This window comes from Coturnix japonica, chromosome 20 (assembly GCF_001577835.2).
Source record: "Coturnix japonica isolate 7356 chromosome 20, Coturnix japonica 2.1, whole genome shotgun sequence".
In the NCBI taxonomy this organism is placed as follows: Eukaryota; Metazoa; Chordata; class Aves; order Galliformes; family Phasianidae; genus Coturnix; species Coturnix japonica.
Window position 1 is genome coordinate 5,571,548 of NC_029535.1, and position 26,558 is coordinate 5,598,105.

At 40.7% G+C, this 26,558-nt stretch overlaps 1 protein-coding gene across 1 annotated transcript in view; it reads right to left on the reverse strand.

The window, feature by feature from the left end:
• Window positions 1–17,357, reverse strand: part of PREX1 (phosphatidylinositol-3,4,5-trisphosphate dependent Rac exchange factor 1) — a 139,123-nt gene extending 121,766 nt beyond the window's left edge. Inside the window, exon 1 of the mRNA XM_032448639.1 lies at window positions 16,975–17,357. Within this exon, the coding sequence (XP_032304530.1) occupies window positions 16,975–17,139 (165 nt within the window). The 5' untranslated portion in view covers window positions 17,140–17,357. The remainder of the gene's footprint in view (window positions 1–16,974) is intronic.
• Window positions 17,358–26,558: the final 9,201 nt, after the last annotated feature.

Here is a 26,558-nt window from a genome sequence, read left to right on the forward strand (position 1 = left end):
TTGTGGGGAGAGAAAACACTGCAGGATTTCATTGCATATCAGAACTTAACATTGGAAATTAATCTGGAATTGATAAATATCATCCCTTCCTTCTCTCTTGCTGCTACAAACAGAATCACCCCACCAAGAAGCACAAAGACCAATTACACCAGCTTAGCTGGAACTTGCTTACACAGCAAACAAAAACCCATAAGCCTAGAAAACAGAAGCAGATTAAGACAGCACATTTCTCTTCCTCCTTTGAAACTGTCACTCAGACATCATCCGTATTTAGTACTTCTTCCAGAAAGCAAGCTCTATTCTTATGGCCAGAGGTTCATTGTAGATGAGTCAGGTCATCAGCACAGCACTGGAGGAGGCACTCCAGCTTAGTCTATACACAAGTAACCATAAAGCAACACCGTGCTTGAGCTCTTCTGCCCTCATAGCCACTACTCTCAGAGTCCAAACAAAAGCAATGTCTACATGGCACTGAGCCAGCCAGGGGTACACAGCACCAGCCCAGGTCTCCAGCACAAGAGCTGGCAAGTGTTGTGTTTCAGAGACGCTGCATATCTTCTCCACCCCATTCCTAAGTTGTACTATATCCAGAGTATTTCTGGAAAATAGACAATTTTTAATTCTCAGCACCTCAGAAGATGACTCTAGTGATATCCATAAAATGCTAATTAATACACACTTAGGATAAGGGCTGTGACTCACATTTACAAGCCATTTTAAATGAGATGGCTGACGTAATTTTTGTCCTCTATTCTGCTCCTTTTTCTCTTGAAGGTTACACCTGTCTTAGACAAGGTTGCACAGAATGTGCATCTGTTGCTAAAGCACTATCTCCTACAACTAAGCATTTAAGCCTGAATTTATACATTGACCTGTAGACTATAAAAACTGCAGACAGAAATCTTGGACATTCATTCATACCATGGGAACTCATGGAATAGGCCACAGTGGTAACTGTCACTGTCACCCCCATACAAACGTGCTCACAAATGTAAGTCAAAGTCCCAAGCAGTGCAAGAGAGTGTGAAATGGATGGTTTAACAGTTTGTTCTGCTTCAGTCTACTGTACTGTAAAATAATAATGTAAAATAGGGATTCCAGGATAATGGTATATTGCATATCCTGGCATTTCCAATTGGTTGCAATGACCAGGAAATTCTAAAATTACCATCCTAAAGCATCCACAATATTAATTTGATGTTCTGCTGTGCCCCAGTGGCCCTTTGTTTATCCATCTCCTTGGGGCCATGCAACAGCACCACTTGTGCACTCCAACTTTAAGGAAAAGGGGTATCTCTATTCCTTCTCATAATCAAAATTCTCAAAAACTCATTGATATATTATTCAAAAGGCTTAAAAGTATCTTGATATACAGAGATGCATAACACTACTCTTTTCCCTTTGGCATTGTGTTAGTTTGAACCAGGGAGCAGTGGTCTCTGGTGAACAAAAGTCTTTGCAAAAATAAGGAGAATTAGGACAACACCCAACAAGAGCATTGACTGAAAATAAATTTTCAAAACCAACTAAAAGGAGGCAGCTGAAGCCTTGTAAGAACAGAACTGTGCAGAGGCCCCAAATATACCCTCCTGCATCCAAACATGCATTTGTGCAGTGAGTTTCAGGATTCAACAACTAACTTGATTCTTATTTTAAAGTCTAAACCCCGGAGCTAAAAACTGCATGAGAAGAAGCTTCCTTTCTATGGTATCTCCAAAGTTCCAGCCCCCTGCCAAAATCAAGAAGAACAAGGAAGCCACATGAGTGAAGTGTTCTATATAGCAGCAGTCATAACTCAACTTTTTCCAAATCTCCCCTCAGATACAGTTTGGCCTCAGTTGTACTTCCCCGGAACAGGCTGCCCTTTCACAGTGAACATAAGGACAGTATAAGCAGTACATTCAAACCACTGACATTTTCACTTCACTTCTGTCATTTACACCCTTTGTGCTCAATATAGGCTTGATTACAGAGCTCAGACTTGCACCAACTGCTTAATAAAGTAGTTTTGCATAGCATTGAGATGAGCAGCTAACACACACAAGCAGACTAGGCAAGCGTGAAACAACCAGATGTCTGAGTGTTTGCACTTGCACTTGTTGAGATTCTAGAATAAGCACAACTGTTCAGACAACTGGCACTGAGTAATTCTAAGACATAAAAGTAGCTTCTTTATTTACATTTTTATTACTCACTGAGAGCGATGGGAAGCTGCTGACGGGCAGTTCCTGAAGAGCTGAGGCTTATGTTCAACACTTTGTGATTGCATTAGAGGGCTACACCAGGAAAACTCTCCTAGCATAGCCTCTTGCATCTAGCACTGGTATTCCCAGAACTGGAAAATTATTGATGTTCCCATCTATACTCATTGATTTTTGGTCTGCGAATAGAGAGTGTCAATACTGCTTCTGGTTACACCTAACAGTCCCCCTGGAACCAAGCCAAGACCACCAATTCATTGAGCTCTAACTGCCAAGGATATGTCAGTTTGTTGCCAGAAGATGGAATTAAAGAATTAAAACTCTTGCTGCACTTTTCCCACCAGGATGACGCAGAACTTCCATGATATCTATTGCTCTGGGTCTTTTCCTAATGGAGGTAAGGAATGAAGGCAAGATATTCTGCTGCTGGCTCTCTAATTTACTTCCCCTGCAACCTTTGGACCATACATTTTGTCTTTCTGTGCCTCAGTTTCTCCATCTGCTAAATCCAAGTTTTCTACTTTGAGGGAATACAGCCGAAGAAGAGTTGCATTAACACAGACCAGTATTTGTATTCTTAATGCACTTCAAAGCAAAATTTTCTTCTTTAAAGCTAGAGAAAAAACAGCCTGAAACTTTTATTTCCACAGGATTAAGCTGTTTTTTGATACCATGCTGCCCCAGCGGCTCACCCAGAACCACATTAAAAGAGAACTTATGTCATGCAGCCTTGCCTCCAAACATGCACCACCTGGACACAGCAACTGCTGCCTCTGCACTTTTAATTCTTGCTTGCTGATTGCAAATTTCAGTTCCTCTGGTTTTGTGCTGTAAAACTTTGATTCATGCTTTACTTTCCAAATATTGTGGCTTTTCTTGTGCAACTGCTCAAGAAAGATACATTCGCCTCTACTGTGCAGAAGGATTTCCTATGTTATATACGTACATATATGCCACATATACAGTATAATGGGCAAAATCAGTCAAAGGCCTGGCTGTTCTTTTTAGCTTTGTTTTATGTCAAGATGCATATTTAGCTGTTTTCAAATGAAGGAAACAGGTCAGGGTGAAGTTTCCAGATGTGCCTTGCTGTTGGTGACATTTACATTCTATGCACAAAAGGCTGATACTGCAAGGTGCACCTGCTGGAACAGGCTGGGCTTCCTCAGCTCTTCCTGACTACAATATCCTGCAGGAAGAAGCATGCAGAGACAGCAGAATCCTCAAAAGATGAGCATCTGCCAGACATAGTATAACACAGAATATTGTCCTAGACTATTCTTTCTTCTTTCATTTTCCTCTGCTACTCAGTGTAACTAGAGAAAATTCCCAACACACTTCAACAAATCCATCTACTAGCTGGAGTTTCACCAGCTTGACCTGTTCCCCATGTTACAATTGAGATGCAGAAGAGTACACCAAATATTTAAGGCAAAAGGGGATTAATAGTCAAATAAGAGACAAAAACATGTTTCTTCAGGGAATGTTTTGCTGATTGAGTAAATAATAATGTCTTGCCTCTTTTGGCAACCATACAAAAAAACACAAACCCAACCAAAACCAGAAAATAAAGTAGTAAGAAAAACTGTACACAGTTTTTAATTTATAGTAACTGGAACTGCCCAGAGTTAATTTATTAATTGAAACTTCATGGTTGGCAAATACTGAAGGACTATGAAGTCATGTAATGTGCCTGTGTTGAACTGCTCGAATACCAGAAGTACTGCTGTCCATTTTGACTTCTTCCATTCATTCAGAACCAATACTCCTTTCAGTAGCATTTAGTTCAAAAGGATTCACTACATACTAATTGTATTGGTTCATTTTTGTTTCTAAATGCTTTTCCTCCTGCTCTCTAATTCAGAAATGTACTTACTCTGGCAAATAGTGCTTTTAAGTGCTGAACAGAGAAGGAGGAATGCACAGAAGAGAACAAAAAACAACTGCATAGTAAGATTACCTGTCCTTGGGCAAAGGCTTTGCAATCCACTGCAAAACAAGATAATAGTAAACCAAGAATCTGGGTGCAATGTGAAGGCCAGAAGTCTGGATACAAAATACTAGAAATTCAGACACAGTAAAGATGGAAGCCTGGCTCAGTAAAAATCCAGCAAACAAAAAAATACCACAACACCAAATACTCTGGATTTTGTGTACCTTGCACCATTTAATGGTACATTCATCTTCTATAAGAAACATAACCAGAAAATCTCACCTTTCAACTATTTCTATCAAAGAAATTTTATAGACCTTTGGCTCAAACAGCCCCCAAATCTTATTTGCTTACCAACAAGTTACCAGAACTTTTCCTTCACACATGTGAACAAAACATTTGTGACAACACAAAGAAGGAGACACTGGTTTGCAGCAGCGATACTGGCACACACCATGCTTTAACAGATGACAAAGTAACAAAACTCTGGGAACAAGTTTCTTTCCAATACTTATTACTTCTCTTCCCAGTGAGGGGTGGTGCCTCTAAGATCTGACTGCTTAGAGCTAAGGAGCTTCTACAGCTCTCTTTGGAAATCTTCCCCTGCTGTTCTTCCTTTTTTTCTGTCGTGTCAACATTCTCTCCTCACAAACAACTGCTTCCTATCTGAGCTGATTTCTGAGCACAGTGCCACCAGAGGACAGAGAAGGACAGAGACAGAACCACCAGCATCCAGACAGACAGGAGGCAATAAAACTAATATGCTAATGTCCAGTGACTATCAGTTGAATCCTCCCATTTTCCACAATAAAAAGGGAACTAACTAACACAGAAATGAGCAAGCAGTACTCTATGTGAAGGACCAATGTGCTTTCAGTCTCAGCTCACGACTGTCAGTAATGACACTCAGAATTAGCTAATTGTTGTCTGCTTCCCCTTTGCACTGCCCTTGAGCAGCCCTCGCCCATTCAGGCCACATTTCTTCTGTTCACTCCTCCACAGACCAAGAAAACAAAAGACATCAAGCTATGACAGCAACAGTCAGTACTGACAGAAACTAGCTAAGGAAGGCTGGCAGAATGGATTTCCAACACTTCTGGCCTAGCAACTAGAACTTCCATGTAACAACAGAGCACTTGCCACAGGCACCACTGTTCTACCCCAGTACTGTGCCACAGACTAGGGTAGGAGCTCAGGCTACATCTATCCTAAAGCTAACAGTGCTGGAATCCCAGCCTGAGCCTTGGAGTACTGTTAGAAGAATGTTAGAGAAGTGCCTGGCACCCTGTGGGCCCACCACTCACGCTCTCCCAAACAATTCCCAGGCACAGTGCCAGCACTGGGATGGGCAGGGACTGCTCTCAGCGGGCACTCTGAATGCAGCCATCCTACTTTGAAAAGAACAGGACTCAGTCAGACAGGACCACACCAGACACACACAGCTGGCCTCAGGGCCGCAGGATGAAGCCTGGCACTACTTTTGTTTACTACATCTGTAGTCTAAGTCTCTTGCTTAACAATGCAAGGCATTAACCACCAATCAGTTCTAACAACAAGATAAAGTTGTGCCTCCATATCTTCCCCCGCTGTGACCTACATATGAAATAGCCCACAGCCCACTGATATATATCCATGTCAGGCTTCTCCATTGTTCCCACAACAACCCAGATTCTGCCTAAGAATCAGGTTTCAGGGTCCAAAACATTTCACCAGGTCAGAAGTTTTACAGCCTTCTGTTACTGCCCCTTCAAACAAAATGAAAGGGGTTTCCTTAGCCATCTAGAGATGAGGTTAGTAGCAAATGGCTCCCTGCAAGGTGATGAATTGAAAGCAGCTGTCAGATTAGACAGAAAGTCCCTTGAGACCAGACTTTGCTGTGTAGCTAAAGTCCGCCCACCTATCTGAGATAAGAACTCACTAAAATGCAAATTCTTATCAGGCATCTGTCCCCAAACCAAGGCCCTCTGCCAGTTACACACCACACTTTGAATATCAGGGAACTCTTCTCATCGTCAGTTTCCTCAGCCTCCAAAATATTCCCTGAATTAAGTCTTTAACGATTTCTCTTTCTTGACACATATTTCCCTCATGAATCCTATGATGGGTTGTTCCAAGTTAGTCACACCAGGATGACAGGAACAGGAGCAGACGAAACTTCCAAGACAGCAGAAGTGTTATCACTTAAGTGATTTTCTGTAGATAAGCAAATGTATAAGGAGATGAGGATGATGCCATTACACTTTAAAAAAGAAATTATTTTATAATTAAATTTAAGCCCACTTCATCAAGTACAGAAGTGGTTAACATCTGACAGCCATCCAGCAGTTCCGGTGTAAAATGGATCTCACAAGTTCAAAGCTGCTTCTTAATAAGTTGTTCACACCACAAAGACAGGCACTGCTTCTTGGTGGCAATCTCAGCAGTCGGGGCAGCAGCTGTAAAGGGCTGTGCTGGCTTGTTTCTTCACAAGTGGCCCTCTCAAGGGAGGTGTGAGCAGTGTGACCTTCCAGCAATCAGTGATAGTCCATGCATCAGAAAGGACATGTGCTTGGTATCACTGGCAGCAACATCACAACTAAATCTGCAGCCTGATATGAGCAAGTCCCAGACCAGTCACATCAAGTTTCACACCCAAAACAGGCAGACAAGTACTTCCCAATACATACTCAAAGGAGCCCTGAAAAGGTTGGCTGTAACTCTTAAGGACTGGCAACTATATAACTAATGAATCCATGGGGAACATATAATCAGTAACATGCCTACTAGACTGCTCGCTCTTTTTATAAAAAATATTATTTTTAACTTAAAATATTACTGAGCCAACTAAATGATAGCCGGTATCTGAATGTTTTTAATGACTAAAAAAACTAAAAGCTAAAGTGTTTGGAAATCAACAAATTAACCTGCTGACACAACTGACCACAGACAAAACCAGAAGTGAAAAATGAGAGTTGGAATGAAGCGTTCAGAAAACTTAGTCAAATGAATCACAAGATGTCAGCTGGGTTGCAGCCCCGTGTTGTTTGTATGGCTGATATTCTTTTATGAAATAGTGATGGCAATGGCAATAACAACACAATTGGTCCAATACCCATAAAGGAACATAAAATTTCTTTGAACTCAGATCTATTGTCCCATCATTCAAGTAATCCCCTAATCTTTAGATAATCAAGGCATAGAAATCTATCACCCTCTCTGCAACCCAGCAATGTAGGCACATTAAAGTGCCTACGATGTCAGAACCATTGGGAGTGGCACTGCTGTCCGGTTTGTGGCAGGTCTTTGTGCCAGCAGCACATCGGCATCAGCTTGCCAGGAATGGCCAATATCTGCCTTTCTGTCATTATGTTTGCAGGGTTCTATCAGAGCATCCATTCAGTTTTGGGCAATTACTATCTTGTGGCTTGACATATGGCTATCAGCTGTGTAAGCAATCGGTTATTCTTCCGAGGAGGAGGGCTCATTAGGAAGAGGGAAGGAACTGTTTTCTCCCCACAAAACTGTTTTCTTTTACCCTAGTCTTGAGACACACCGTTCAAAGGGAGCTGAGGCCTCTTCAGATGAGTGGCTTCAATAGAAGGGCAAAGAGGGGAACTAGACATTTTACTTCAGACATCCACCCTGAGGGTCTGTCCCAGCTCAGGTTTACTAAAGATCTGGATGTCCAATGCAGCTTGACTCAACTATCTGTGCAGAATCAGGCTTGGCTAGGTTCAACAATCAAGCAATAGTTTTCATCTACAACAACATTTAAGTCCAAAATCTTCTTCAAGTCTTACACAGACTCTAGGTGTAATTCCCATCCCAAAACTCAATTAGATTCAGCGTGAAAGTAAAAAGGTTGCATTCAGGCTCTGTATGAGATAGCTCTGCATGAATCTCATTGTACCACAATGAAGACTTGGTAGCTGACTGAAAAATGACATTGTTGCACAAGTTTGGGGGGGGGAGGGGGAAGGGGTTTGTTGTTGTTGTTTCATTGGTTTGGTTTTTTGCCTTTAGCTGTTAAAGGCTGAGAATGCTGCAGTCATTCCCACTGCAAAATGGGAGCTCTTCCAAATAGATAAGATAATGGTGTTTCCATTCCATCCTTTGGAAAAGCAGGACTGGTTGCTTCGACACAAGTTGAAAACACGATGTAAAATATTGAGACAGAAATGAAAAGAAGAGGAAAGGAGGGGGAATGAATCAAAGTCACCCCAGAGGAAGAAACAGCAGCCATCCTGTGCCACAAGTACAACCCCCACTGTTTATGTCCTTAATTCAAACAGCCTTCATGCACTCTGAAACAGTACCACTTTACTGATTGCATTAATCAAGAAATCATCTGTCAATTCAGGGCATTTAATGGAAATACTGCTCTGTAAATTTGAATTAAGAGTCCCATCACAATACCAAGAGGATAGGAATAAACAAGAGCATTAACTGTGAATGAACTATGCATTCTTTCACAATGTCATCTAAAGCAGAAAACAAACGAATCTGGCTGAAAGACTCCTCCAAAGGAAACTTGCCATCACATCAAAAAACTGGGAGTGACAAACACTGAGACCAATTTTAAAGATTCATTGCAGAAGACAGATTTCTGTAAGCATGACAATTGCCACTTGCAAATAAAACATTGTCACAAAGTAGAGAAGTTCACAAGATTTCTTTCCATTTCCTAATTTCAAGAGCTTCAAGCAAGAAGATTAAGTGTAGAAGATTTGAAAGCCTCTGCCACTGGAGAGACCTGGTCCAACAAGGTCCAAGAGGACCAATCCAAACTAGATTTCTGCAAGGCTTTGTCACTAAATCCCATCTTAATGCAAATAATAACGGAATAAGAATAATGGTAGTCTTTGCAGGTAATGAAGGATCTGTTTTGCAGCTGTGGGTCAGCAGTGCTCTCTGTCAGCCACCAGTGTAGACTGCCACTGCACGGAGATTTCAAGCATCACCTAAATCAAAGTGTACACAGCAATTTATGTCTTAAAACCCACTACAGCACTGCAAGACCTTTATCAAGAAAACTCTCATTGCAGGTCGAGGATCCAATTTGAAGCTGGAAAGAAAGAAAAAAAAAATAGAGAGAGAGAGAAAGAAAACAGAAAAGAGAGAAAAGTGATTTTGCATCTGGAAGTAAGGAAATGCTCATATACTCCCTAATATTTTCTTGCAAATGCCTTAAAGAAACAATAAGCATGCAACAGAAACAAGTAATTTGTTGACAGCTTCATCTGTCCTGGACTCATCTGGATACCTGCAGGCAGACAGAGCACTCGGGAGTTGCTCTTTTTTCAGACTTCAGATACCAGAGTAGGAAGCCTCTGGGAAGGCCAGGATCTGAGCAGAGGGAAACAGGCTTCAGGACATCATCACTCTCTTCCCCATAAGGAAGGTAACAGCGTTGTCTTTCCAAAATACATCCCTGAAGTATCTAAATCAAAATATCAAGATGCTCCTGCAGACACCTGGCTGCTGTCACTGGTATGATCAAGGTGTTCTCAGATAACAAGTACAAATTGAGGCAAACTTTCCTTAATGCTTCTGAGTGGTAATAATACTCCAGTAGAAAATATAAGAACTCAGCACAGCTACAGATTTGTGTCTTGTACCTGTGTTTTGAGCACTAGATTTTGAGGAATATGTGGATTAGTAAAGAATCCAAACAGAAGAGAAATTATCTGAGGTAAAATTAAACAGTTTGTGGGAAAAGACTTTGAAAGTCTGACAATTAAATCTAGACTGAAACAAACATGATAATAGCCATGAAATAATTGAGAGATTGATGAAAAGACAAAGAAACCACCTCTGTGCTCGCTGAAAAAAAAACCACAAAGATGAGATGTTACAGAATGTAATGTTTCTAAAAGTAAGCATACCTAAGAATCAGGACAAACCATCCCCTATGCTTAGGGATAAATGAAATAAACGAGCTCCCTTAATGGATATCCATCTGCCTCCTGCAAAAATCAGCCAAAAACTGAAAGTCAGCCATGCATTCAGCTACATGTAGACTAATTTACTCAAATCCTTTTGGCTATCCGTGACTCCTGTTTCACTTTTCAATCCATGTGCTCTTTTCTACTGAAGCCCAGCATCTCTGTCCTTCACATACACAAACTCAGCTCCCAGACTGCTTTTACAAGTGAGTTCTGAAAGCACAGGGCAGCCACTCTCTCCCTTCCCCCAGAGATCCCGGCACATGTTCAGACAACAACTGGCACCCCAATGCGAGAGGGAGGGACAAATGGCAGAAGGGCTGATTGATGGCATCTCTGCAGTTGGGAGGAGAGAAAGATGTAGTCAGGTCAAACACTGCATTCTGAAGGATGTAACAAGACCAGCGTAGAGAGATAAAGGATAACAAGGGTCAGATGAACACCAAGCCCCAGTGAGCTACAGGAAACAAAGAGAAAGGTTCAGTTCTCACCTGCGTGTCAGCAAAGTGGTGAAACTACTCAGGGAATTTACAGGTATTTTCTTGTTGTTGATGTTACACGGAAGTGTGAAAATAACATCTTTCATATAAACAAATCTGCTGCACACCTAACACCTTGGTTTGTGAACCTTCACTGAAAAAGGTGTGATGAAGGGGAAGAGCTTATCATTTGCTGGCATTTCAGAAAAGTAAAAGCTATACAGATCCCTATCTTCAAAATATGTAGAAATAGGAATACTAATGGCATGAAAGATGACCTCCATAAGATACAAGGGAAACTTGCAAAATGCATGGGGAAAAAAAAATCTCTTCATCAGAGTAAAGGAAAAGTGCAGTGCTTCATTACATACTCCTTCCCTCCACAATAAAACTCTTAATTTAGAGCAGAATATTATGAGCAACAACCTCTGCTGCAAAAAACTGACAACATCACTGGTATCCCTGGAGCTTCACCAGATGAAACTTCCTTCTCTCTGAGCCTAAGGATGAATAAATATTTTCAGAGTTTTCTTTGCTTTGTTTTGCTTTTCTGCTTTTCACTTCTGTTTCACTTCCTACAGACTGTTTTCTTCACATTCTCTTTGTACCCGGAGCAGAAGAACTTTTTCATCTGCTCACATCTCAGCCTTTAGTAGCTAATTTTGCACACTACCTGAAAAAGAAAACTTCTACTAAAAGTTACCAGCCCAGTTTGAGTCATAACATGAGCACCTAATAACTAATGAGCATTTATGGTTTGCTGATGTTCTTCACACTCTACAATCACAAGGGATGCAGACTTGCACTTTAAATTTAAAGCTGTCATCTTCCTCAATTTGTGAGACTCAGGAACTAGGCCTTAAAGAGAAACATCTCTTGTTGTTAAGGCCTAACAGCAGAAAACCTCGATCATAGGCAACCATAACAATTGGCTATAGGTAAGCATATCTGAGTAATTAAAACATCCAAGCAGCAAAGTTAATTAAGATCTCTTTCAAACAACTCCTTCTTCTCCGCAGCTACTCTTTTAGTTGTCTCTTAGCAGAGGAACATCATCACCCAATCACACAGTTCACCTTAGAACCAGAGTGTATCTTCGTCTCCTGAGGGTGAAATGTGCAGAGAACAGGGGCAGAACAGGAAGCCACACCTTACAGATGAGACGAATGGTGTGTTTGCTGCTCTGAGCATCAGCACTCTAATCTCGGATGCAAACAAGATTGTGAAATATGAAAAAGTGATGCTTATCATATTTCAAGATGGGTGGAGTGCAAAATCCAGAGACACGAGATCAATTACAACTACAAAGTGAGCAAGAAAAGGGAACATAACAAATATTTTGAGTCTGTAGGATGTGGGTTAATTTATCTGATGGCACATGTCCTAACGAAACATTTACACAATAGATAAGATGGAAGAAGACTTCCAATCTTCATATAAAAATAAACGCCAAAAATATTCCAAACTAAAAATAATCCTGGTACAATTAGTTATCCAACTTGATACCCATCTGATAAGGACAGCTCAACTTTCAGACTGTTTTCATGCCTCCATCAAACACAGCGATTGCTCAATTGCGAAGTACATTCTGTCGTTCTGATATTAGAATTTAGAAGTTGGTGGTTTGTCCTCAGAGAAATGAAAGAGCCATATATGAGGCAGAGCACATTTTGGCTTCATATACTTGCAATTACCTGGCAAAGCAGTGGGAGATGCATATGCAGTTAGAACCAAGAATACAATGACATTAAAAGACTGCAGAAAGAAAAAACAAAGTGCATGCAACAAAACACACTGCAAGCTAGTGTGATAGATAGTTACAGTTACTATGCTTTCACTTGCAATTAATATGATTACACCTACAAGCTGCTATACCAAGCTTTTAAATACTGACACGTAGCTATAGTGTACCCACTATCCAATCTGTCCTAATAGAGCGATGGACAATGAGTGTGTGTGAAGCATTTCTAAATGGTCTCTAATCATTGTGATGCCAGTATCAGAGATTTGACCACAGTTCTGTAGAATGATTGTACAGCATTCAAAACCAATCAAAACCTTTTTTTTTTTTCCCCCCTTCAAGGAATTTTGCAGCTCCTTTCCTTGTACAACATGGGGCAGAACAAATTCCCAGTTGAAAGGTAAGCTTGAAGGCCACAGTGTGCCAACATTACACCTCAGCACCCAAAGACTCCACCATCACATCAACCTCTTCATGCTAGCAAAGTGATGTCACCAGCGGACACTTTAACATCTATCAGACTGGTCAGTTAAACAAAATCATCACTTATTTTAGTTTTGCCACAGAAAAGAAGAAATATTTACAAGATGATACACAAGATGTAAACATATCTGCGTGAATCGCAGTGACTTCAAAGAGGCTTCAAGGAGGCAAAGGATTAATTGAATCTTGAAGTCTGGAGATCTGAAATCCTTATGGTTTATGATCTCAGAGACTTACAACAGAACTATTTGCCTTTATCTCTTTGAAGTTTATCTTACTCCATCAGGAACTTTTAGTCGAGTTCCTTTAGCTTTAGACAATTTTCTACTTTGTTTCTCATTTGATCAGTAGTCCCTAATGACATTGGCAGCAGGATGTTTGCATCCATTCCCTGTAGTTCTTGCTGCTTTAAAAAACCTCTCTGTGTGATGGGCCTTTATAAGGACATTTTAAATCAAGTTAGCAACATACCTGCATAACTACAGTATTATCTATTAATACCAAGACTCACATTTCTTCTGCAGCATCATACCTGCCTAACAAAGTGGCAGATAAGACAGGACACAGTAAAGCATGTGCATATTTGTAGCAACGTCAGATCACAAGCTGTGGGTTGGTAGAAAACCATTTGCCTTTTCTCAGTATGACAGTGCATCACCTTGGGGCTTAGACTACAAAAACTGGAACTGTGAAAATCACATGATGCAGATGAGTATCATACCTGTACCACGCTAACCTTTAATACGAAACCAAGACTCTGTTTAAAAAATAGCTAAATCCCTCAGAACTGATCACCTCATCTTGTAATATCTGAAACAAAACACAGCAAACAGCTACTGCATTTCATTTTCTCCACAGTTCTGAAACAATATTGCAAAGCGACTTCTCACAGGAGTAATAGAAACTGAATGGGAACAAAACTGACCAGGACTGCCTTCTTGTGTCCAAAAGTCAGTGAAAAAGTTTTACAAGCAATGTGCAGATTGAAAAGGAGCTGAATGCATTAAACCTAACAGACTGAATAACCTTATTTAGCTGTAGTTATGTGAGACATGTAAGTTAGCGTTCCAGGTACAGTTCTTCTTGTGATAATTACTAGACATATGGGGTAATAGATCCTAGCAACTGTTGCTTTTATTTAAATAGGTAAACATCTGGACTGGTGTTACTAATCTTTTTACTTCTAAGTTCAAAAGCCAACAGCAAAATATTTTTCATGGTGTTTTTATGGTGAGAAAAGGGCACTACCTCCTATTCTGTAACTTCCCCAATACCCACATGACAAATCCATGGAAGCAAAAATAAAGACCATTATCTTTTACGGGAAGTAAATAAATGAAAGTTTGAATCCCTGTGTGTTCACAGGGAACCTACCTCCTTTGTAGCTTAGAGAAGAAAGACTTGTAAGCATGCAAAAAGAAAAAGGAAACCTTTCTCTTAACATGGTCTTGTAAAAAGGACAAAACTACTCTTAGTTGTTTTGATTTATTTGCAAATGCATAGCACCAAATACTTAGGGGATTCTTTTACATTACTAGGGAACACATGGAAGCTTCTGCTAGCCAGTGAGCTCAGCGCTGTGAATAAACCCATAGAATGTAGTTGTTTGCTTTTTAAAGCATTGTTTATTGAGAATACTTAATGAGAATTGAAGCTTCAATAGCAAATATTTAACAAGGAGAACAAACTCCCTCACCTATTCTAAGGCACAACTGTCCCATCCTACTTAAGGAAAACTTACTCTGACAATTGAAAGATGTGAGATTTAGCCTTCTGCTATTTATCACAATGATCAGGTTTTCTCAAGCAAAGGAACCTGTACCCCTCAGGTTTTATCTGGGTTCAACAGGAACTGCTTTCTGTAAGATCTGGGAACTGCAGCTGCCCACACAGAGGAACTGCAGGCTTTTCTCCACCGCTGCCAAAAAAATTGTTCCCACAACTTTTGGAAAAATAATCAATTTCAGTACAGTTCATACTATTAAAAAACAAAGCAAAACACCCACAAAATTGCATAACCACATTAGAGAATTAACTAGGTATTGTACCCCAGAAAGTGAAATAGTTTACACTTATTTTGCACTGGGTATGTGCTACTCACACAGAACATGAGATAGTAAGAAAGAGATCTATGGGGCAGGAGCTGCAGATCCTATGCAGTAACATCAGAGTACTCAGGCAAAAAAACCCAAACAAACAACTAATGGGAATGAAGTGAGTTTAATTTGTGAAGTAAAAGTAGATTTGAGAATACAGAATCCCAGAGCTACAGTACTACTTTTGCTATGGCAAAACTTTAGCCCTGTAACTCCAGTGACTATATAGATGACGCTATTCATTGCATGCCATGTCCTTTGCCAGCTGTGGGAGGCAGGGCAGAGCACGTTGTGGTACCCTGTCAGAAAACTCTAAGTTAAGGCCTTCCACACAACTGTGCAGGAAATATTTCTCACTCCAAATTTTATTTTTAAGAATTTCTTCCCACTACTGCTCTTTTTACCTCTACAAAATGCAGTGGGTCTTCATTCTCTTTTCCATGGTGTCGATACCATTCAGTTGTCTGAATGAGGCTGTATAGAGTTTCAGCCTATAAGAACTAGGTCAATGATTGAAGAAACTTCTTGTTATTTAGGAGAGCACAGGAACTTTCAACACACACTTAAAGTTAACCCTGTGTGTGAATGCTCCTCTAAACCAAGGCCTCAAGATAGGAAAGAACCCATCCCTCAGTGCTTTATTCAAACATAAATACTGAAACAGAAACACTATGGGGGAGTAAAGCAACACTATCAGCATCAACCCCTGGAGATAATACTGCAGCCAAGCCCTGCTGCATGCACACCATCCTGAGAGCACAGATCTCCTGCCACCACCTAAGGTGTATTACTCACTACTGCTCTCATGAAAACTGCCACACTGATAAATATCAATAAATACTTTTTCATTTAGGGATTTGTTTGGTTCTGATGTTCTATTTTTAATCAACATAAATCCCATTTATGAATACTGCGACTGCTTATAGCTGTTGGAACAGAAGCTGAAAACACACGTGGCTTGTGTCTGCATTCCAGCCTGTAGTTGACAAAATCTCAAATTCAGTACTTAGGACAGAGGAGTTTTCTGAGTTTTTATTATTATTATTGTTATTTTATTTAGTCTATAGCACGGGGCATTTCACAACTCACAGCTTTTTTTAGAGTCTCCTTACAGCGAGACAGAATCCTCATTTCACATGAAGCCAAGTGACACTTTAATTGGAAGCTTTCTGAAATTACAGACTTTGTGTTCGACTACTTGAGAGAGAAAAGGAGGCTTTAAGTAGAGGCTGTTTTTAAAGCAACCACTTCCTTTCCGTTTGTTTTTTATTCTACACAGTTTGCCACTTGGGTGATTCTGAAAAACACTGAAGACAAATAGGGTTTAAACAACAAACAAACAAAAACACGGCCAGAAAGATGACTCAGAAAGAGCCCGGGGTTGCAGCCAGTTAAAAGGAATCAGGGTTTAGCACTTATCTAGCAAAACACCACAACGAATTGCTGCCCTGACCAATCTTATGGAAATCTCTGCACAGACTTCCCTCGCTTTCATTGCCGATCTCTGCGAGATCAAATAGTTTGTTCTTTTCTTTTCAAGGCGTATCTGTTATCTAGCAACTTTTACTGCAGGCTCTCAGAGTTATCTGCAGGACTGTGATGGTATGCTGATGAATTTCATATCTATATAGGAAGAAGAAAACATCCAGATGGAGGTTTACTTCTGAACCAGCCCGTTCGGAAGGCGTTGTAATTGCCTCCACATGCACAGACACACCCTGCCCGATCCCATGTTTACGTTTACTACTAAAGCAGTATACATATCTAACGTTTATTTACAAACAACAGGCAACGAGGTTTAGAGCTTTTAACAAAGAGTCGAGCAACTTCGCAGCAACTACAACAACAAAAGGGACGCGGCGCTCCGAAAAGAAGCATCATCCTCGGATCGCTCCCTGTCACCGCTGTGCCTCTGCCCCCGGTGCGGGCATCCCCCGCCCTCCTTCTCTCGAGAACAACAGAATCCCCCCGCTCGGAGCGGGCCCGGCCGTGGGCACTTCCCACAAGTTGTTCTCCGCCGCCGGGACCCGCTCTCAGCGCCCGAACCTCCCTCGGAGAGGCCGCGCCGCCCGCCCCCGTCCCCAAAGGGGGCTCCCCCCGCCCGCCCCGCCGCTCACCGACTGCAGGAAGTGGAGGGTCCCCACGTAGTCCCGCTCGGTGCTGAGGATCTCGTTGAGGACGCAGAGGCGGAGGCGCAGCTGCCGGTCCGCGTCCTTGGGGCAGCCCGCGGGCTCCGAGGCGCTGGGGGCGCCGGCCGTAGCAGGAGGCGGCGGAGCCTCCATGGTGGCGTTCCGCTTTCCCGCTGCACTCACTCCTCGGCCGCCTCAGGAGCCCCCCATGGCCGAGCGGTGCCCGAGCGACGGCACCCCCCGCCGGCCCCTCGGCCCCGCCCCGCCCGCGGCCGGAGGCGCTACTGGGGCCGCCCGCCGAAGGGAGCCCGGCTGCGGGACATGCCGAGGTAGCGGCACAGCGATGGAAGCGGAGCTGAATGAGGAAAGGAAGGGAAGCCCCGGCGGAGGGGGGAGCGAAGGGGAGTGGGAGGCGGGCGAGGAGGGCGGGACGGGGCGGGCGAAGGCAGCGGAGCCCTCCCCCTCTGGAGGCCCGGCCGGGCTGGTGGCGGGGGGCGGCTGAGGGGAAAGAGTGAGTGGGGGTCGGTCTGTGGGCGGGATGGTCTTACAGCCGGGCTGAGCTGCACCGCAACACAAACCACGCACCCCTCATACACACACAGATAGAGTCCACGCACATCCCTCAGTGCCACATCTCTTGAACACCTCCAGAGACAGTGACTCCGCCACCTCTTTGCACAGTCTGTGCCGCTGCATCAACACTTGCTGTGAAGAAATGTTTCCTAGTTTGAACCTGAGCCTCCTCTGGTGCAACTTGAGGCCATCACCTCTTTTCCTATCGCTGTTACCTGAGAGCAGAAATCGACCCCCACCCCACTTCAGTCTCCTTTCGGAGCTCTGTAGACAGTGATGAGGTCTCCTTTGAACCTCCTCCATACTGGACCATCCCAGGTCCTTCAGCCACTCCTCATAATCACCTGTGCTTCAGACCCTTCTCACCTTATACATACTCAAACAACAACTACATCACACATTTACATCAGCCCCCACACTGGTCACACACACACACTGAACACAGACACACCATGCCACAGTAATGGCACACTGTTACACACATCACACACACCATACATACAGTGCAGTCCCTTACCAAACGCACACAGACCCCTCTTGGGATGTGGCCTGGTGTGAGCACCAGAAATCATAAATATCATGTTTAGGTTTGTTGTAACTACTTATGTGAAGTTAATACAAGGCACAAAGGGACAAAAGCAGAGGTGAGCTGGATAAATTGCATATGATGGTAAAGAGAGTCCTGTAAGACAGTGTTCTTCCTGCTGACTCTCAGAAACCCAACTTGATTCAAATCGATGGAGATTCTCTCAGATGTCTTCACTGCACTATGCAATGAAAAGCTGCCAGGCTTTTGAATTAAGTAGAAGAAATGTTTCAACAAAAACATTTTAAGAAGTTAATGATGTGAACCTTTAAGTGGCATAAAGATGGAGATGATTTTCTATTACCTTAAACAGAAACACAAATAATGTGATAAATCATAATTTTCCTCAGGCTAAAGCAAAATACCTCTCCGGGTATTTTAAGGATACTTTAACTTGGCAGCAACGTTTTTCTGTCATGACTAATCTCTGTGTTCAAAGCACAAAGTTTTCTATTTAAGAGAAAATGATGGAGTCCAACATACACAATTGTCATCCTGAATATTGATTTAATCTTCTTGAATATCATATTGCATGCAACGAAAACCCAGCTCTGCAGCTAAGGAATAGTTGCACAGGCTTCAAGTCTGCTTCATAAAGACAATATCTGAGATATTTTCAGTCCTAGATGTGGACACTGTCTATATCAAGGAATAATGATTTATCAGCTTGCCAGGTCTTTTTTGGATGTAGCTTCAGGTCAAGGAGAACAATGTGCACCTCCACAAACATGGCTTGATATATTGTAATACCACTTTATGTCTGCAGCCTTAACAGAGAGAAATGTTGCCTTCACTCTGAGTCACAAACACGATTGCTTAAAACAGGACAAAAAGTATTGGAAAGCTCATTTATACTTAACTGTAGGAAGTCAGGGGGAAAAGCATGGGGGGAAGAGAACAAGAAGAGATAACTGTGGGTTTTGCACAGATATGAGCTGTGTAGAAGATCACCAAAGGATATGGAGGCACAGCACAGGCCCGAGACAAGGACAGAGGAGCAAAGACTTCAGAACAGGTCAGAATAGACTAAATTCACTATTTTAACTTCAAGTTGCTTACATTTAACCTTTTATTCTCTAAAGTTTTGTGATTGATTTAGTTAGTGTGTCTCTTGTTGCTGTATTTTTAAAAACCAAATGATTTTTCTGCCTGGGACAAGTGACAAGACTATCAGCTAAAAGATCCTAGCAGTTTAAATAGCAATATTCTGTTAGGGGAAAATCTGCAGCGCCAAAGCTGCGCCCCCACCCTGTGGCTGAAGGAGAGAGCTGGTAACTTGGAAGTTAATGATTTAACTGTGGCTCCTGTGCTTGCTTCAGAAGTCTCATAAGCACTTCATTTCTTCAGTAAATTCTGAGGCAGAACACAACCATAGAATCAGTAGGATGCTGCCTGAACAATGCTAGGAATATGTTAGTGTGTGCCTTTTTGTTTATGCTGTGTGAGATCTACATACATATTTTATAGCCTTATTGTCAGTATTTCTGTGTTGAAGAGGCATTACTACGTTCAGCTTTTTTAACAGGATCCTACTTATGACTGGAAAGATTAAAATATTAAGAAAAAAGTTTTCATTGAAATTAGAGTTGTTTTTTACTCTTCTTTGAAATAGTTTTTGGTTTTTGTTTTGCTGGGTTTTTTTAGCTGTAGAAAGATCATTTTGGTACCATAAGGTGCATTTTGTTTTGTTAGCTGCTTTTTTTTTGTTTACTATTGTTGAATTTGTTTCCTTTCAAATCATTTCAGACGTATAGCAGGCCCTTACATCAAACTGGCTGTTTTATTAGTTGCTGGCATAACTTTTCATTTTTAAGACAAGGATCTGTAATTAACCAGGAAGCTGTTTTATTTTTAAAGGGATATTGTATGAAGGAATAAGGTTTCAGCTGAATTTGTTTCTTATAGCTTTTTTTTTTATTTTTTCTTTTATTTCTTTTTCTTTTCTTTTTTTTTTTTTTTTTTTGTATATTTATAAAGGAAGTAGTTTACAACTGCTGTTCAGTCTTGAAGAGAAAATCTGCTGCCAATCTTTTTCTTAAGTGAGCACTTCAAAACCAAACAAAAATGCTGCTACTTTGTAAAAGAGTCAGGGAGTCAATTATCAGGAGAGTGACATACCAATTACTATGAAACTCACAATCTTTCATGAAGATGTAATTAATTTACATGTGCTTGTAAATTGTTTGGGGCTGTTAGACTTATACACTGTCTACCACAGTATCACCAAGGTGTGAAGGTCTCTGTGTAATCACAATACCGAAAAACCCCAACGATCAGCTGTGTTTGTCTCCGTACTGGCTGTATTCCCTCTTGTGTGAGAAAGCACTACTGGCCCTGTGAAGACCCTGCTGAAGGCTCTAGGAAGGCCACTATAGCACAAGACTTAAATTCAGTATGATTGTAGAGTTTATTAATTAAACTGAGATTACAACTTTTAGCCTTAGCAAGGAAGATCTCATAACAGACCTACCTACCTCTTCCTCACTGTTTTTGTGGGGGTATCTTTCTCCTTTCTTCTTACTCCATTCTGAGAGAAGTATCTGTTCACCAAAGCATATGTTCTGAAATTTGCTTAAGTTAACAGGTGTTATTTGGACTCTTGGATTCTTTTGCAATCAGTTCCACATTTCACAGTGAGATGGATGATAATAAATGAATTAATTAATAAAATCTCTTCCATTTCAGACCTGACAGTTTACTTGGGTGCACCTTAACTTTAGTACTGTGTTAAGTGGATCTTAATCACTGTTCATGATCCTTTTACTGTCTATTTAAGATTTTACAGACCTTTCATACATTCCCTTTCAATGGTCTCTACATCAAGTTAAAATGCCCATGTCTGTTAGTCTCTCCTCATATTGAAGCCATTTCCTATGGCTGATCATCCTTCCTGCCCCCCTCTGTACTTAAAGTGGTTCTACTGCATCATCTTACAGATGGTAGTAATGGCTTCCTGCAATGCATTAGAGATGTATGTGTGACAAGGATTTGTGCAGTGGTACCATGATGTTCTGTCTATTGTTTCCATATAGGTTCTAAAGTGCTGCTTGCTTTTATGGCTGCTGCTGAGCAGAGAATAAGCTCTGACTCCAGGCACAGTTTATTGAATGGCAGCAGCTAATTTAAAACCTGTCACTGTATCTGTAGATATGCAGAGTAATTCTGGAAACTTCACTCAAAATAACCTGGTGAATGGAGATTTCCACCAGAGTAATTGAAATCAGATTCTGGCCTGAGTATAGTGGACATGAATCACCTTTCACCTACTCCTATATAATTCACTGGAGCTCAGTGATTTCACTAAAGCTGCTGCTGATTTATTCGAGCTGATAATTAATCCCTTAGATTTCTACAGAAGATTTATCTTATGACAAAATATATAGAGGTTGTTTGTGATGAGCTTTGAAGAAATAATTTCTCAGGTTCTCACTCTGCAGGTATCTGTACTGCTAGTGGAGCATTTGCTTTTCCTTTTTTTACCATCAGCGTAAAAATGATTTCAGAAGAAAAATGCTCAGGTAACTTAACTGCAGAATGCCAGAGAACAAACATAGAGAGGCTTAGGGTGAGCATGGAGAACAAAGGAACTGAATTGCTAGGCAGGGCTAGGTGGAATTCTCTTTGATTAAAGGATAATATTGTACACACATTCAGTCAAACTTTGAAAGCACTTAATTAGAGGCATAGTGTGTGGCAGAAGAAGATAAGTATTATTGTGTCCATTTGAAAATGGGGCATCTGAGAGATAGACAGCTGAAGTGGCTTGCCCAAGAACGCTGTGTCAACATGTGCAAAAACAGAATTCAGGAGTTCACAGTTCCTGTCTTTGACTTGTAGAACACACTCAAAGGGGCCCCACAGTGTCACACAAGTTTCCAGTCAGCTATTAACATTTTAACCACGCTGTTGTTCAGACCGTCTTAGTGTGCAATGAGATAGCAGTGCCCGAAACCTGCTTTGCTCCTTGGAGTCCTCATGTACCTACTTATTTCATAACTAAAAACAAAGTTTAGCGGAACTGCATGATGAAAGAGATTCAGTATTTGAGAGGAAGGAAGGAGACATTTAAACTATTTCATAGAAGCTAAACAGAAGATTTTGTAAAATGTTCTATTACCGTTACATTTAATGGAGAGACATCACAATGAGAATGACTTCTTGATTATAAAGTCAAATTCTAAATGCTTAACTGAGGAAGAAGCAAACTTTACTTCAAACATCCTATAATCAAGTTAAGACACCACATTTCTGAAGACATTCTGCAAAGGGGTTGTTTTTGTCAGTATTCTGCTGTCTCATTCATCTCCTTTATCATATTTTCCCTTCTTTTACTCAGTCATACCTTCCTACTTAAAACTAATAACTAAAGAGTACATAATTAGATTTTCATGATGCTCTTTCCTGACACAATTTTTGATTATTTGATTAAGGGTTCTTATTGGGCTCTTGAACTGAGGTTTTGGTTTAATTAATCAAAAGATCTTGTGTAACTAGGGATATTTTAAAGCAGTTTAGTTTTTAAGTAATATGCAAACAGCATTTTTATGATTCCTGACTTATGCAATGTTATATGATACGTAACATTTTTGTATTTGCAAATTGGAGGTTTGTCAGATTTTGATGAAACGGTAAATTAAAATAGGATTGTTCCAAGTGATTTTTTCACATATGAAAACATATATGAGCTCACAATTACTTTTTTTTTTCCTCTGAAAAATGATTATTATAATGAAATTTGCTGTTTGGAGCAGTACTGAGAGGCTACAGGAGGTTTTGCAGGTTGTATCACAAGTATTCGCCCTGAGCTATTTCTTTATGAATTACTCCTTCTTAATTGCATTTCTGTCTTGATTTCCTGCAGAAACAGCCACCCACTTTTTTTTTTTGTCAGTACAAGCAATGTGTATGCTAAGAAAATGAAGAGATGGACACCAGAATTATACAGCCACTTATAAACTTGCATGAGTTTCATAGCTAAGGCTAGAAAAACAAACAAAAACAACAAAACCAGTCTCCCTCATGGGGCAGAAATTTGAAGATTAAATAAATATAATTCTATTAGATAAATTAAATACATGCTACGCATCAGGCATCCATCCATTCATCCAATTACTTCATTCTGTTCTTTGCTTTTTCCCATGAGCCTCAGTAGCTCTGAAGATACAGATCCTGATTTTAGTTGCTAGAGACTGGCAATAGCTCAGCAATCTGTTGTCCACTGGCTTTCAACTGCAACAGGTGCTTAAGGCGTATGCTGAGAACAAATGAGAGCAAATTCACATGTTTAAATTCAGATCATGTTTAAGTGATTGAATATATCAGGGCCTACTTTCTGTGTTGGTGTAAGTGAAAGTAATTAGGCCTCATACAGTGTGGTGCTGCATCAGCTATTGCTTTGATACTCAGTGCTTCAAAGTGTATTTAAGCTGATCTGTAATTTCTGCTTTTTATTTTCTTCACCTGCAATTCTAGTGATTTTCTTTAATAGGGACTGACTTCAGTAATCTAATATGCATCTGTGAAATGATATGTGAAACCTTCACCACTAAATATTAAGAGCAAAGGAGGTCTGCATTTGATAAACCAAAGACATTTCTCTGAGGGTTAGATATCTTATTAGCTCAAAATAAATTGCTCTGTCATAACACATAGCTTTGCATTTTCAGTCTCCCTGCACATCTTGTATTAACAGTAAAAATATCTTTGTAGTTGTTGCAGTGCATGTAATTTCATGTAATTTATACTCATGGGGCTGAATTTGCGTAATTAGGAAAATTTACTCCTGCATGTAGCTCAGGCTGTGGTTTCATAGCTGGACTTATGCCAGCCTAAGGGTAGGCTACCTCTTTTTCCCCTTTCTCCATTGCTGCATGATTTCACCACTTCCTTTGTGACAGTAACAGATCAGCTGATTCAGCAGAAAATTAACCGGAAGACAAAGAACAGAAGGGCCCTTTTTTTTTTTTTTTCAGACAGATTTGCTCCCTGTCTGACTCAGTGTACAACCCCTAGAAGCTACTGCTGGCATGAGTGGAGATGGAAGGCTTTATGGTAAGGACAAGGTTGAAAGAAAGATGGGACTGCCTCCTCTAACAGCAACTCAGTTTAAAGCAATTTGTGAAACTACAAACTGACACCACTACATACATCAATGCTGGATGCAGTCCACGAAACTATATTCATTTATATAAGATCAGTGTATGGGTAGTGAGCTCATAGTGTTGGAGGAGAAAGACATTCCAGGAAACAACACTCAGCTCTAATAGAATAGTAACTGACTACAGCAGTCCCATCAGAGGAAAGAAATCAGAGGGTTTTTTTTTTACCTTATTGATATAATCATAGAGGGCTTTTCCCCCCACATGCTGATTTTGCACAAAACCATTTAAAATAACTGTAGCAATGAAAACACTGTTAAACTGACAGTATCACTCATGCAATAAGAAAAGACTTCCATTTGAACTACAGTGCAAATGCTGTAACATCATACACAACAGGAAGCCAATGATAGATTAAAGTTAAGAGGAGGTCAGTATTCTTTACCACAGAAGATGAAACTTGGTGTAAACACTAATGGTCCAGAACACAGCACACAGGATGTCTTAGGCCAGAAATGGAAGGGAAAAGGGCAGATCTGTTTTTCTTGCAGCTCTTCTTACCAACTAAACTGCATTGAGAATAGCAAAAATGTCAGTTTCATCCCCTTTGTTTTCAGAATTTCAGTATTCTTGAGAAATCTTCACTTTGACCAAAATTTTGTGCAAATATGTCTAAAAGTAAGAAGTCTAGATAGTAGTAATGAAAATAATTATCTTTTATTTATAAACTGAAGGAATATATTGCCACATACACTCAGCACATCATCTCATTCCAAACCCTCTGCTATAATCAGGGACACCTCCCTCTAGACCAGGCTGTCCACAGCCCCATTCAGCCCAGCCTCGAAGGCCTCCAGGGAGGGGGCATCCACAACCTCAGGGACAACCTGTCCCAGTGCCTCAGCAGTAAAGTGAGTAAAGAATTTCTTCCTATGCTGAAATTGGTTTGGGGAAAATAAAAATAAAATTAAAAAAAAAACAAAACAAAAAAACACTTTGAATTGGATAGAGATAATGAGCTACTGTACAGTGACAAATAATGAAAAGATGGTAGTTGTAAATACCCAAAAGGTTATTTACAGGAAAAACTCAATAGTATGGATACCCTCAGTCCATTGGGAACCACTGAGGCAATCTCCACCAGGGAACAGCCTCCAAGAGATGCTGCCTTAGTGGTAGTCAGCCCTTAAATGAGGTCTAGAGGAGATGGAGTCAAGCTCCACCCCTTCTGGAAGCACAGCTAAATTACTCTCACCTGTGCTCCCACAGCTGCCCCAACACTTGGCTCAGCTGATTAATCAAAGGTTCAGGCTGTGATTGCTCCCAGAAGGGGTGGAGCTTGACTCTAGACCTCATTTAAGGGCTGACCACCACTAAGGCAGCATCTCTTGGAGGCTGTTTCCTGGTGGAGACTGCCTCAGTATTTCCTAGAGAGGGCATCAATATTGGTGAGTTTTTTCTTTTAAATAATCTTTTGAATATCTGTCACCATCTTTCTCTTATGAATGGCTGGTGTTTCACAGATGTCTTGTGACAAAACTTTATTTTTATTATTATTATTTTTGTAATAAAGCAGGAGGCATTACTTTTGGAATTCTCCTCATTGATGATGTTCTGGCTTAGGCCAGATTTCTGCTAGATATGCATAAGGCCACATCAACAAATTAAGCTTGCAAGGTAATTATATAGATAGTCACATTGTATTCATTGATTTTACTCACGTGCATAAGGATGGCAGGAGCTGGCTGTAAATCTGAGTCTCCTCGTTTAATTTGAATGACTTCTGATATAGAAATTATTTTTCTATTCTAACTGCTGAACAAATTACAGAATGATTTCAGTTTCAAATTAAGTATGCTTCCTATTAACATCAGATCAGAAGTGTTTATATCTTCCTTTTTCTGTGCTAGTGCAGTGTATTTCTGCTACATTACTGGAAAGACTGTTTCCTTAAACTGGTAGATGGGATTTTAAGTAATGAAGTATAGGATAAAGCTACAGCACTGATATGTAGTTTATTTAAAAGAAAAGCCAAAGAAGCTAACACAAAGAAGAGGTGATATTCAAGAGGGATGAGCAGTGGAAAGGTTTGCAGTGACAACAGCAAGGAAAAAGTCATTTTGCCCTACATAAACTGAACCAAGAAGAGACAAATAAATGGTCCCAAAGTCCTGATTTCTCCCACATACTTGCTTCAGTTTTCTCAGTATCTATTTCTTCTGTTCCAGTAGCATTTAGTCTCATCAAGTATTTGGGAAACACAGGAAGGATAAAGAAAGTGAAGGTTAAAAAAAGTGTGACTAGAGAGAGCTCAC